General features: G+C 39.8%; 1 protein-coding gene across 1 annotated transcript in view; it reads right to left on the minus strand.

Annotated features, from left to right (window-relative positions):
* The window catches only part of LOC308196072 (uncharacterized protein), a 341,236-nt gene that overhangs the window by 304,864 nt on the left and 22,517 nt on the right, over positions 1–13,855 (minus strand). Inside the window, exons 8-9 of the mRNA XM_080594553.1 lie at positions 2,379–2,473; positions 1,153–1,240 (exon numbers count right to left, since the gene is read on the minus strand). Coding sequence (XP_080450679.1) covers positions 2,448–2,473 — 26 coding nt within the window. The 3' untranslated portion in view covers positions 1,153–1,240; positions 2,379–2,447. The remainder of the gene's footprint in view (positions 1–1,152; positions 1,241–2,378; positions 2,474–13,855) is intronic.

The following is a 13,855-nucleotide window of genomic DNA, read 5'->3' on the forward strand; positions in this document are numbered from 1 at the left end:
CAAGTGTCTTACACCCTACTGTGTAGACAGCTTAGATGTTTGTTTCTGATCACTTTTTCTTATTGTAACATAAAGTTATATTGTGGTGATTTTCAGGCTTCTTGTGCCATGTTCCTAAAAAGAAGCTTCTTAGAAGTGTCATTTCCAGGATGGGTATTTTTAAGAAAAAAATAAACATTTTTAAAGTTCTCATTTTGTTTACTTTATTGTATAAGAATTTCAGGTAAGTAAACCTTAGTGTTTTGAATGAAATGCACTCTACCAAAACACATATGTACAGTATTTGCACATGCATTCTTGAACAGGACACATATTGTCATGTATATAAGTTCTGGTTTTAGTCCTAGAGAGGTAGGGGAGGCTAAAATTCAGGCTAATGTACCTAAGAATGGATTATCAATGAAGATTTTTAAGTAAATGACCTATATGATAGTGCTTCCTCTTGAGCAAACTTTGCACATTTGAGAGTAGCCTCAGTTTTGCATCCAGGCTGAACTCTCCTGCTGAGAATTCTGAGGTCAGTCTCAATTCTGCAGGAAACTGAGCTACTCTACGCATGAGCAATGAAAGAACACATTTGTTTCTTCCAAACATCTAGGAAGAACTCTGGAAAAATTAAAGAATTAGTACTATTTATATGACAGCCAGACTTTAAAGTTAATAGTTAGTATTAACAGTCAATAAGGTTTGTTTTTTTCCAATCTTGCTTTTACTGTGTGTCAAACACACCAGATAAAATTTAGCAACGCATCATTTAAGTGGCATTACCTTTTCAATAAACTCTACAGCCAGAGAAACTATATATATATATATGACTATACACCAATTGTTATCACATCAGGACTTTACACTACAAAAAAAAAAAAAAAGAGAAATAATTTCATAGGTACATAAGTGATATAATCCTTGTATAGTAGGTATTTCCCTACAATAATCAAGTCCACTGAACCACAAAGAGGAAATCAGAAATGAGTCCATCTAATGAATGTAATTTGTATTTTCAGAGAAGTTCTGGAAATGTAATTAACAAATTCTTCTTGTAAATGTAATCCCTTAAAGTAAACAGGGTGGACCATGGTCATCCTTCTGCCTTATTACTGTTTCCTACTTTAAAAAGAAGAGGTAATTACTGAATCCTGTCAAAATACTCACAGCTCTACAAGCCCTGGGAATGACTTCAGAGCATTTGGACTGGTGAAACAAGCCTCTGCTGCCACTCTCTGAGATCTCTGATCCTGCTCTGGACACCAAAAAAATATGAAAAGATTAGTTTCCAAATATACACCTTTACTACTAGTCCCACCTATTGTTTATTATGAAGCTTAGTTTACTATGTTTATTATTTACTATGCAGATTACAAATAGCACTGAGAATGTTTAGAGGATCCTGAGATAGAAGGCAATTGAGACAATCTGAGATAGAAGAAGGGGATTATCGTTGGCAAATCGAGCTGGAGAATAGACCAACCCAGACCAGGCCTCAGCTGAAAGACAGTACCTGCAACTAACATGCCAGACACAGTTATAAGTATGCTGAGACCGAGCTATTTTACGGGCATAGGGCTGAGGCTAAGATGACTCGACCAAAACACATATCTAGGGTGATAAGCAGGAATTGAGAACTGACAGGACTGGAACAGATTAGAGAATATGGGCCAAAAGAGAAGCTGCAAGATGGAAACTGGAAACCAGACCGAGATGACTATAATGTAGTTTCCACCAGAGATAAGCTTTTTCTCCTACAGCTCACTGCTGCTGACAAATATCTGTCAACCTATTCCAACCAGGAGGGGGTCACGTGTTACAATTTGCTCTCATGACCAGAATCTCTGCAGCTTGACCAGTCTGTGCACTGCATTTGAAAGTTAAAGCCATGCTGCTGAACCTGTGGTTATCTTTGGGCGGGAGCTTTAATTATACATTTTGCTTCCTTAAAAGTAGGAGATTACAAACTAATTTATGGAAACCTCTAAACACAGAGCATTAACAAGACAGCAAAATCAAGTTTTCAGGATTTCTGAACTTTGAGAAGTCAGAATTAAACTTGGCCAAACAACATTAATTGAACTCTCCATATGAAAGGATCTGTACGAAAAAAAAAAATCATCTCTTTCATTGGTAAGCCTCTCATCCTGTGGCAAGGAAAGTATCCCCTGATTCCAACTGCAAGTCTGAATGCCCAGTGCCTCTGCAAATAAAAGCCCAAACTCTAAGGCTGGGCACTCAGAAGGTGAGGCACTTTCCATCGGAAAAGATGTACAGAATTGCTTAGGAACTCTGTGGGACAGACAGAGGACAAAACACTTCTCAGCATCCTATACAGAAAGGAACAGACAGCCCTATTTTTGCAGTGGCATTTCCTCTCATTTATTACTCACCTTTCAGCTGTTCAGGCTGCAATACTGAGTCTTCAGTGCTCAGTCCAAACTCACTCCTGAGCAGGTCTATCATGTCAAGTGAACTAAGCAAAGACCTGTAGAAAAACAGTGTGATCATGCCATTAAAGACTGTATCCTACTGCATCCACACAAGCGGAGACAATTCACATTTAACAGGCAACCTCAAGCCTAGTATTTCTTAAAACCTGAAAGCTTGGTTTTTGCATTTTAAAGTTCTGCTAATATTGTTTTGTGCATATAGTAGCATAAATGTGTATTCCACGGCTCTGTCAGACTGTAAAATGCATCAATTTGGAGTGAGAGGATTCTTTGACCACACAAGCTCCTGTCACTCAGCTGGGATAGTATGGAGTATTTGGCTCAATTTCACAAACCGTATGTGCATGTGCCCTCATTTCCTTTTGTATTTTTGGCTCTGCCATCCGAAGGGTCAGAGTGCGTTACTGAACCTAATGAAAACCTCCCCACATCTGGGCAGTAATCTCTTTCCTTTTACTAGTTGTAAAACGGATAAGAAAAGTACTCTCCATTTAAAGGTCAGAATGGGAGTAGCACACCCAGAGATGAGACTCTCTTTCCCTGATCTAAGAATTACTGATAGTGCAATTGGGGGAGTTTTGCGATATTCTTTTAGCAGATCACATTCCCTCACACCCTTCCTTACATGCCTCCCTCCTCTCCCCATCCATTTAGATTTGTTTTCACTTTCCTTGTCTCCTTGTTATTTTGGGGGAAATGAGGTGGGAAGTGCTTGTTTGTTTGTGGACCATTTGGCTAGATTGGTTGCATACCTGAGTCATTTCCCATTACACTGATATTAGACACTCCTATAAACCATAATGCCTTTTTCTATTATGTTCTTAGCCTACTGACTGGAGATTTTAGCCAGAAGCTACTTCCTTTCCATGCTACCTGTTTATCCTAAGACTTACATTAGTCTTATCCTAAAACTAATAAACATTTCAAATATAGGACAAAGTCTGGAATTCTCAGGGTTTCAACAAAATCAGTGAAATTTGAAAGGTTTCTCACTGGTGTTTTATGAAAGTTCATATTTCAAAAGGTCTGCAATAGTTGATTTAGTTTTGTCAATAGCAAGTTACATAGTTCTTTTTTTCTACAAAGTTACCTTTCTTCATTATTTTTAAGGTATGGTTCTATATCTGATGAAATTGCAGTAATTCATATAGAATTTTTTAATGCTTAAAATGTATTTGTAGGTCCATTTCATTGCAAATAGCATTATTTTTTATTTGTACCAACAACAAAAAGTCAAAGTAGATTAATAATAATAATAACATTTATCCGCAGTGCAAATGGCTTTATGTGGTCTGCGTTCCTCTACATACTGTGACCAAGTCTTTGTTCTGTCTCATAATTCATCAGCCTGCTTGTAAAAGAATGGTCCTCTATGGTGTTTGGTTACAAAACAAACAAACAAACAAACAAACAAAACAACACTACCCTTTAAGTGGAATTTTAAAAATTAACTGACAATTTTGGATGTACAATCACTGTTTGGATGAAAACTACCCATCTTAGCCTGTTAAGTGTCTCTGAAAACGCTTCAGATTTCTTATATGTCACCAGTTCCAATTCTGTCTAAAGACGTACTTTTTCCTGAGTGCCATCTCTTCAGTTTGTCTCTCTCTGCTTCTCCCCTGTACCACAAACATGTATCTCATTAGACTACATAACATCCATGTTTAATTATCCTTAGCAGACTAAAAATTGCCAAATTCCATATGGCTGATCTGTCCAACCTGCCAAGTTTGTCATGATTTATTCAGGAAAAAAATGGCAATTTACAAAAACAAATTCTTTGTTTCCCCACAGAAAGACCAGTTTCTATTCTCTGAGCCAACAAAACTAGAACTAAACAATATGTACAACAGAAGCAGATGTAGCTATTATGGTGTGGCCTGGTGCTTTCAGAAAAGGGACAGCATGAGTAAAATTAATGCATTAATACATTTATTTCAATGTGTTTAACCTTTTCTACTTAGCATCACTCATGTTGTTATTTCAAGTGTAAAAAAATTTCGACTTCTTCACCCCAGTTTGCTGGTCTGCAATCCCACCACCAGAACACTGCATTGTTATGCATATAGAAAGAAAAAGCCTGAGAACACACACTTCTAAGTATAGTCAGTGGGAGCCTTCAGCTCATAAGCAACAATCTCTGTTGTTGTAAAATTCAGCATTAAACCAATGGATCTATTTTGTATCAATACACTTTAATTGGTTTTCTGGATGACATCTCCACAGAATAATGCCAGGATCAGTAGTGAGTACCAGGGCTGTATTAGCAGAGTAAACATTAAGTTATTATGTCCTTTTCAGGGAAAACAAAAGTTACTCTAGCTTGAAGCCATATGGCGTAGAAGCATGTTGACATATCTCAGCAATAAGGGGTTATGTTACAGAAGGGACCGTGTTGAAGAGATCAGAAGGGCTGGATTGGCTACTTGACCAGTGTCACATCACTGAACTCAGCGCAAAGAGCTTGAACAAAATGACATGAACTCATCTGCGACTACTGTCTAGGAGCGGGGACCTTTAACAATGGCAGCACCTGCCAGATCGCCGTCCTCCACCCCAATAAAGTCACCAACAGCCCCCTCACTGTTCTGTCATGTGCCTGGCACAAGGCCCCTATTGTTATGAGCCACTCTCACTCCAATAATTTCTCCTCTAAATGACACTGCACCACCACAGGTCATTTCAAGGGGGCTGAAAAGAAAGATTTTGCATCTGTTTTGAGTTGTAGGCACCAAGGGGGAGGGGGTTCAAAACCCCTTGATAGCTGGCAAATGGTAATAGCAAAATGTCCCTATTGTTTGTGCCTGAACAAACAACCATACTACATGAGAGTTTTTATTGTCCTCAAGGCAATCTGCCACGAATGCTCTCCTTTGCCCATACTCTACAAAGAGAGGGAAAAAAAATCACCACAATAGTCACAGTTAGGAAACCTTAGTGAGAGTTTAATGACCAGCTACCAACTAATGGATGGTGAGTAACATATGGCAGAGCTTGGCCTCTTCACATATTGATTAAAAATAATTTAAAATTTAAAGCCAAGTTTGTTTGACAAGATTCCAGCTTCTCAGCAGCCACTTAACAATCTGAATAAACCTGAAGAGGAAAAGCTTAAATTCTAACCTAAGGCAAAGCAGAACAAACTCATTGTCACATTACATAATTGAATCTCTTACATTCACCCAAGATTAACAGCCAACACTTCACAATTTTTCCTTCTACCTAGAATATTTGCTGATGTAAGCAGCCAAGAAACTCTGTAATATTTGGTAACTTTTTTAGAGTGCCCTTATTAGACTTTTGTTACACACACACGACCATTAATGTCCATATTCAAGGCCTGTTAGCCATATTTTAACCACATAATATTATTCAACACAACAGAATGATTCTATTCTTATGTCCTCGAACCACCACTTGAGTTAAATGGTCATATTTTTATAAACGTCTTTGTGTCCTTTTCTAGCATGATGAATGTTAGAAGCTGGAGCACTTGAGATAATTGTTGCTACTGAATGGATTTAAAGTCTAAATGGATTACTTTTTATTCGCTTTCAAAACCAGCTACACGTACTCTAGAAAATAGATCAGATAACAGCATACAAATTGCAGTACCTGTATCTACAAAGAATCAGATGTGCAGCCAAGAAGATTCCAAGTCAATGAAAGGACCAAAAAAAAGCACTGGTACTGATTTTTAAATGTTGATTATTTGGAAAAGGAAAGGGGAAACATTCCTCACAACCCAGCTACAAACACAGTAAGGGTCTGGGTAAAGACTCTGGATATTTGTCATGTCACATAAATTGGTGGCTAAAGCATTAAGTTGCTATCAGGCAAGCTGTAATCTGCGCTTGATTTCTGCACTGAGCTGCTCCATAACCTTGGCTGAGTCACTTCATCTCTGGCTTCTCTCTTACTCTTTTGGCAGTGGCTGCTGCAAAGTGCACCAGCCTTTGACGAGGCTCTACCTATTAATTCAACACAAAAAACATTCCTAAAAGGGGAGTAACTGAGCTGAGGCTTTCACTAGTTTTCAGCCCCATTATAAACATTTGCCTTACATAACAAAAGCAAATGGCAGGCTTTTAGAAGTTAAAAATTTGTCCTTTGTAGAACGTAACACCCCAAGTAACCCAGAGAACACCACAGCCAACCTAAAGTAACACTGAGTCATAGAACCTGCATCATTTCCACAGGCTACTATGGGTCCGTTGGGCTGGCACAAACTGCAGTGTGCAGGGAAGACAAATACTAACATTAGCACAGCTCACCTAGCTCATGCAAATTGTTGTCAGAAGAAGCAGCAATACCCAGGAGGAGTACTGAGGAGACACTGAAGGTAATGGAAGGGAGGTGTTAAAAGGCATGGCACTGATGATATGATAGCATATATAAAAGGATAATTGCAAAAATGATGGGGAAAGAAATCTTATGTCCCTTTCTGAGTAGTAGTAGTAGCATGAAAGGAATAGACAGCACAAGGCTGGGGCTGCAGTTAGGATGGGCTCTTAACCAACAGACAGTTGATTACATGTTTTAGGAAATACAGGGCCCTGCTTCAAAATGTTTCTTGGGGACTCACATTGTTTACATGTGAAATTACAGAACCAGTCTTGTGTTCAGCTGAAGTACCCACGACAAGAGGTAGAGGACATGCCCTTGCTTTGCTCTTAAAAAATCTTTATTTACATTGCAAAGCAATTCACAAAAACAGCTGGAGTTGATCTTGTGAGTACAAAGTTTAGTGTGATGGGTCTTGAAGTATTCCAATAATACAAATTGTATTCCAATAATACAAAAAAATAACCAAAGTAACATTCAAAGTGACTTCATATTTTAACAGATTTCACTTGATTACATCTGCCCATTTCTCTTACTGGAAGTACTAAATTACTCATAAAGGACAATAATTTCTAGAGTTCTTCTATTACCCCAGCACATTAGTACATAACAGAACTTCAAAAGGGATTAAGGCACCCACTGATGGAGACAGAAATAGAGCTTCTAAACTGCCACAGAAGTTAAGCACCTAACTTGTTTCAATGCTTAAAAAAAAACAACAAACAACCACCATACAGAAAAAAAACACTGGATATCAAACGCCATCTTTAAGCACCTATGCATGTGTCAAAATCTGTCTAGTGACCATGCATTATTAACTGCAGAATGCTGCTCAGACACAACAAAGAATGATTGTTGCATTGTACTGATTGGAAACTGGAATGCAGCAAGAGATTTTTCTGAGGTCACACAGGAAAATCTGTGTCAACACCAGGATTAGAACTGAGATCATCTGGCTTCCATCTCCACAAAATCATCCTTCCTCTCCAAAAATATTAATTTTCTAATAATAAAAGCCACTACATGAAGGGGTGGTCTTCTGTTTTTGTCTTTTAACTTCAAAAATATGAGAATGATCAGCTCTGGTCCTCCCTGCATTTGGGCATCCTTAGATACTTCTTGAGCACAGCCAATGCACACTGAATTCAGGAAAGAAATTAACAGCTTCATTCTCATCTCATCCATTCCCCTTCATGCTCCCTATTGACAAGCAACATAAATTAGGATTTGATTCAAACTAATCCATTTGGCACACCTACTTCTTTTAGGTAACTGTGGAATCTGACCACATCCCAGCCGTTAGTGTATTTTATAATCTACAGGGCAGGAAGTACTGCTTTCCATCAACAGATGGGGAACAAAGGTATAGGTTAATAACTTGCTCAAAATCAGACATAAGGTAGGGTTTTCAAAATTGTCTCCTAAATCAAGGCAATGCCTTCCTCTTGAATCAGCCTTCCTCTAAAAATATTGAAGGAGATAACTGGGAGTCTATGGGGATGCTGGGATCATACATACTAACTCATAACAGTCAAGCTTAAAACACCAAACATATATAAACTTGAATTAAAATTAACTGGGAATTTGAATAGTTCAGCTGAAAGGGACCTTCAAAGATCCTCTAGTCCAACTGTCTGACCTTCAGGGCTAACCAAAGGTTAAAGCATATTACAGAGGGCATCATCTGATTGCCTCTTGAACACCGACAGGCTTATATTTAATATAGAATACATTAAAGATTCTTTATTTGATTTTCATGTTTATGATAACAGAAGTGTGCCACATTGGCGTGAACACAGAACAACTTCAACAGAACAGCAGCTGCCAGGTGAACTTTCCAGCAGACCATAGATATGGACTAAACAGACAGTGGAATTGTTTTCTTGACACTGGCATAAGAAATGGTTTATAAGTCTGGGATTTTTAAAGCAGAATAAAACTGAGAAGCTTGAAGAATGTACATAAATTCCATCCACAGAAGAACATCAAGTGTACCACCATTTCCTTTCATCCCATTGAATATTGCCCATAAACACAATTACAGTTTATATATGTATGCAAAAACTATTTGTCATTACAATAAATTAAAATCTCCTGTCTGCAAAGAAAAATAATACAACCTGGGAGTGCACTTGGAAGCCATTATGGACTGTCCCCATGCTCTGGTAGGGCACATTACAGCTGAAATAGCTATGTGTTAGGGCAAGTGCAGAGAAACATGACGCTGAAGAAGGGCAAGGGAAGGCAAGGGAGAAGGGCTGCAGCCTTTGCACCTCCTGAGGACCTTGGGTCTTTCTACCCAAGATCAGGGCACTGGAAATATTTCACCATGCCAAATATTCTCCAAAACGAAAGAAAAGGTAGATTAAGAAATCCCCAACAAACTTGTCCAATCCTGCAGCTTATTGATCACTGTGAAGATCTGCCTGAAAAGGAAAGGAGGACACCCAGCACTTCCCAGGGGAAGTCAGGGAAACACAGGCATTTGTATAACATTTGCAAAAACTGCTTCTGCCGCAGATATTTTAGGGCCACGGAGGACTTCCTCCGCCCTTCCTTGCCCCCCCCCCCTTTTCCCAGCGGGTCAAGTAGAAGTCTGCTGCCCTGAGCCCTGCTATCTTTCTTAGCAATCTGATTAACATATGGACACACTCTGGCTTGCTAAAAACAGGAAATCAATTTGAAAGGCAAGACAAATATTATTTGCTTTCTTCCCATCTGCTGTGATATGTGAACACGCCTGCTTTCAGCAATGATACAGGATTATTGATTTAGGATATTTATAGTGTATATGCTGTTATCAGGCCAGCTATCAAAGGGCTGTAGGAAAGGCTGTTTGACCCTACAGGCTATTTAAATATGTAGTCACTTAAAAAAAAAAAAAAAAAGGGAAAAAAAGAGTCTGAATTTCTTATTCAAGTTGACAGCAATACTATTTCATGTCATGCCTAAAGATACCATTTCCTGCTTTGCCATCTACTTCTGTTTGATTGCAAGTCAAATTAAATGTAATTGTTAAAGGCCTCTCCTGTCTGTATGGTGACCCCAATGCATTTCCAGGCTACTGATTTGACCTTCCAAGCCTGCAAAAAGCTGGTTTTCACAGCACCGTTGCCTGTTTAGCCATAATCAGTCTGAGTCACTTTGCTAGAGGGGGCACAAAAAGCCAGAGGACCCTTTACCATAAGCACAGGCTGTCTTTTAAAATAAATGAGTTTTAAAAAGACCACATATAAATAATCAAACCCAATAATTCTGAAGTGGCCAAAGATAACCATCTAAAAAGAGCACAGTGTGTTCCCAACAGAAGCCTGGACTGAAATGCGAAATAGTGGATTGGAGTGCTGCTTAGAGTATATAAGCACTATCTTTCATAACAATATTGCGTTCAATCTATACGCTCTTCTCCATATTACTCAAGCCTTACTGAGAGGAGAAGAAAAAAAAAGAAAAAAAAAACACAACACTTGTCAGGATGGCTTATTTTGCCATGTAACCCAAGTTAATGAGTGGGAGATGGTCCATGCACAGAGATCACAGCAGGAGCATCTCCGCAACTAATGTGCAGTCTCCCACAGCCATAAGCTACAACGTGCACCAACCTGCACAAAGCTTGCATCCATCCAAATAAGAAGCAAAGATATAACACGAAGGATATGCCCCATGAAGACAGATCAGCTTTGGGACATGCCATACTACTTCTACGATGAGATGATCTGCTTAGTAGATGAAGGACTAATAGGCCGAGTCCAGTCGCATGACATTCAACTAGGGCAAGTGCCAGGTCCTGGCAAAGTTATGGGGTCATAACAACCCCATGCAGTGGTACAGGCTCAGGGAAGAGTGGTTAGAAAATTGCCTGGCAGAAAATAACCTGGGGGTGTTGGTCGACAGCTGGCTGAACGTGAGCCAGCAGCGTGACCAGGTGGCCAGGAAGGCCAAGAGCTGCTCCAGAGTGTGCAGAGAAGAGCAACAAAGCTGGTGAAGGGACTAGGAAGCAGGACTTAAGAAGAGTGACTGGGCAATTGGGGTTCTGTTTCCAGAAGAGGAGGTTGAAGGAAGACCTCATCGCTCTCTACAACAACCTGAAAGGAGGTTGCAGCAAGGAGGGTGTTGGTCTCTTTTTCAGGTGACAAGTGACACAACGAGGAAACAGTCTTGAGTTGTGCCAGGGGAGGTTTAGACTCGATATTAGGAAGAATTTCTCATTAGAATTAGGAAAAAAGTCCTCAAGCACTGGACAGGCTGCCCAGGGAAGTGGTGGAGTCCCCGTCCCTAGAAGTATTTAAGAGACATGTGATGTGGCACTAAGGGACATGGTTCAGTGATGGGACCCTATAGGGCAGGTTGATGGTTGGACTGGGCGATCTTGAAGGTCTTTTCCAATCTAGATGATTCAATGATTCTGTTCTAGGGACATCCTCACAGTTGACCCATATTTTCTAAAACATTTGTAAGCATGACTTCATATCAAGGAAAATGAAATTTTCCTAATTTGTTGATCCTTCATGTCAGATGTTGCCATTTCAATTGTCTTTACTAACTCAATTATTTCAGACTCTCTGCAAACTCAGGCATACAGCCACACTTCAGTTTCCTTCGTGTTGAAAACATCTTGCTTTTGACAATGTAAATGGAAACTTGGTTGTCTGAATGAATTCTTGTCATCTGAAGTCCTACCACCTCTTTTCCGGGGTAGCTGTATCTCCTAGGAGGCATGTTCCACAGGTGCCATTTAAAGCCATTCTTGCAGTTAGCCACAATAGAGAGTAACTGGTTTGGATGGTTCCCTTGCACATGAGCCAGGCACCAGTCCCTGCTCTGCTGTTTGTCTGGGCACCCAGTCTGTCATCTATCTCATGGAAGATCCTCTGGCCAGCGAGCATTCATAGGATAACATGTACCTTTTAGGTATAAGATTAGTATGACTGATGCTACTGGAAGCACTGGGATGCTTATGTGACCATCTAACGTTCCATTCAGCCCCATTTCTCCATCTTTTTAAGTACAAAATAACTGAAGAAAATTACAAATTGCAAATGAATAAATTGCAAATGAATATACTTCAGTTATTAAGCAAAGCATTCAATAATGATTATTTGTGCATTTATATTTGGGGACAGAATTAGATATTGAGAAAGTATTTTATATGTGTCACTTAGATAAAGCACTGAGCTGAGACACAGCAGATCTGTATGTAGGTCTTGTTTTTACCAAGGACTTTCTATGGCCATTTAATTTGCCCATTAGGGTTGTCTATTAGCTGTAGATGACTTTCTTAAAGAGCTCTTGGGCAAAAAAATAAACCCTGCTCTTTCACTTTAACTAGAACAGCCTTTCTGCTATTGACAGTCAGAGGACTATATTAAGTGCTTCTGTGCAACAACCTAAAGGGACATTTCCTCCTCACCCTCCACCTCTTCATCTCATTTCTTACTTTCTTCAGCCCTGACCTGATTTTGACTCACCATCTGCAAAATGAGGAAAAATGAGGTAAAAAAGGAACAAAGTTAGAGAAACTGCTCTGTGGAAGCTATGCTGGCAGCTTTCTCCAGAGGGGAAAAAGGCTCAGGGACAAGTGTGAATGTCCCTAGCTAGCAAAAAATAAAATAAAAATAAAAAACAGTCTGCAAGAAAAGAAAAACCAGTCTGCAAGAAAATTGCCCACTAATGGTTGAATTGTAGGCCACTCTTAGGGCTGAGACACTGCCTTTGCATTGTCATTGGGTCCCAAGTAACAGAGTTGACACTGGAAAAATGATCAAACTCAGCCTGATGAAGCCTCATTCTTCAGCCTGATTCTTCAAAGGATCAAGAAAGGTCAAACTAAGGCAAAGTCTCTCTAGGAAATCTCTGAGGCTGGAAAGAGTCTGGCAGACCTTCCCTGCCAGGAAGGATTTGTGGGACTGAGGCTTCGTATAAGAATGAGTGGGAGTAGCTAAGAGGAGGATGTCTCCAGAGATTCAGGGGAGACAAAAGTCAGAGGATCAGGCAAGACAGAATAGCACTAGCTATGCGCAGCAATGGAGAGAAGCACTGGTTTCCAAACCCACGTAGCTTAAGGTAACCTGAACAGAAACTGAGGTTTAGGAAGTACAGCTGTACCTAGAAAGAGTCTGAAGAAGCTACAAGGTAATGACAAAGACTTGGTTTAGTTTCAGTTCACGCATGACATCACTTCAGTAAACTCCTGGTGAAAATAACTGGCTAGCAAACACCTGGCTACAGTTTTGGGGAAGCTGAAGAAGATGGAATTGAACCAGAAGCAAGGTATGAAATCATAATGCCACTCAGATGCAAACAGGGACTGTAGAAATTCACTTACTAAGCAGCACCCTGACAGGACAATCACAACTCTGAGCACTGTACTCTCCTCGACGGACAAGTTGTGTGCTGGGACTTAATCACTGCAGAGACCTGACACTGGCCTTCTGCCCAGAAATGAAGTTTGACTTCTTCCAACTTTCAGCATCAGTTTCTTACATCTCCCACCTACCAAGGCATCTTGCGATCCCACTCATACACAGGAGGATGTGAAGATTGTAGTTTTTTCTAATAAGCTTTAGTTGTAGAATTAATTTTCAGGGTCAGGCAATCCTCAAGTCTCAAAGGCTCTAACACACTGTCATGGGAACCCACTTCTCCTGACCAGAATAGCATATAGTAGGAAATGCTGACATCTGGAAGCGCACATCTGGTAACCATGTTTCTAAACTAGCTAAGAGTCCTTATCAGCCTCTCACACCAAATGATTACCAACTTCCTTGTGGCATGTTCTTTCTTTACAAGGTGTGTCTGTATCTCTCATGTTTATGCCATTCAGCAGCATCAACTACATAGGAATCACTTACTTATCTGTAGTACAGCGAATTTTTAAGATATTCTTGGCGCTGGTGAAAAGTCGAGCAGTTTGCAGTGAGTTGCTTCCCAGTTGTTTAGAAATATATGGCTGTGGAGAGTATTCAGTCCAAGCTAATAACAAGAGCATAGGAAGAAACACAAAATCTTCTGAATCAGGCCTTAAGCCAATCTCTTTCTACAGGGGATAGGAAGAAGCCATCATGTATATT

Source organism: Anser brachyrhynchus (genome assembly GCF_964034855.1).
Source record: "Anser brachyrhynchus genome assembly, chromosome: 5".
In the NCBI taxonomy this organism is placed as follows: domain Eukaryota; kingdom Metazoa; phylum Chordata; class Aves; order Anseriformes; family Anatidae; genus Anser; species Anser brachyrhynchus.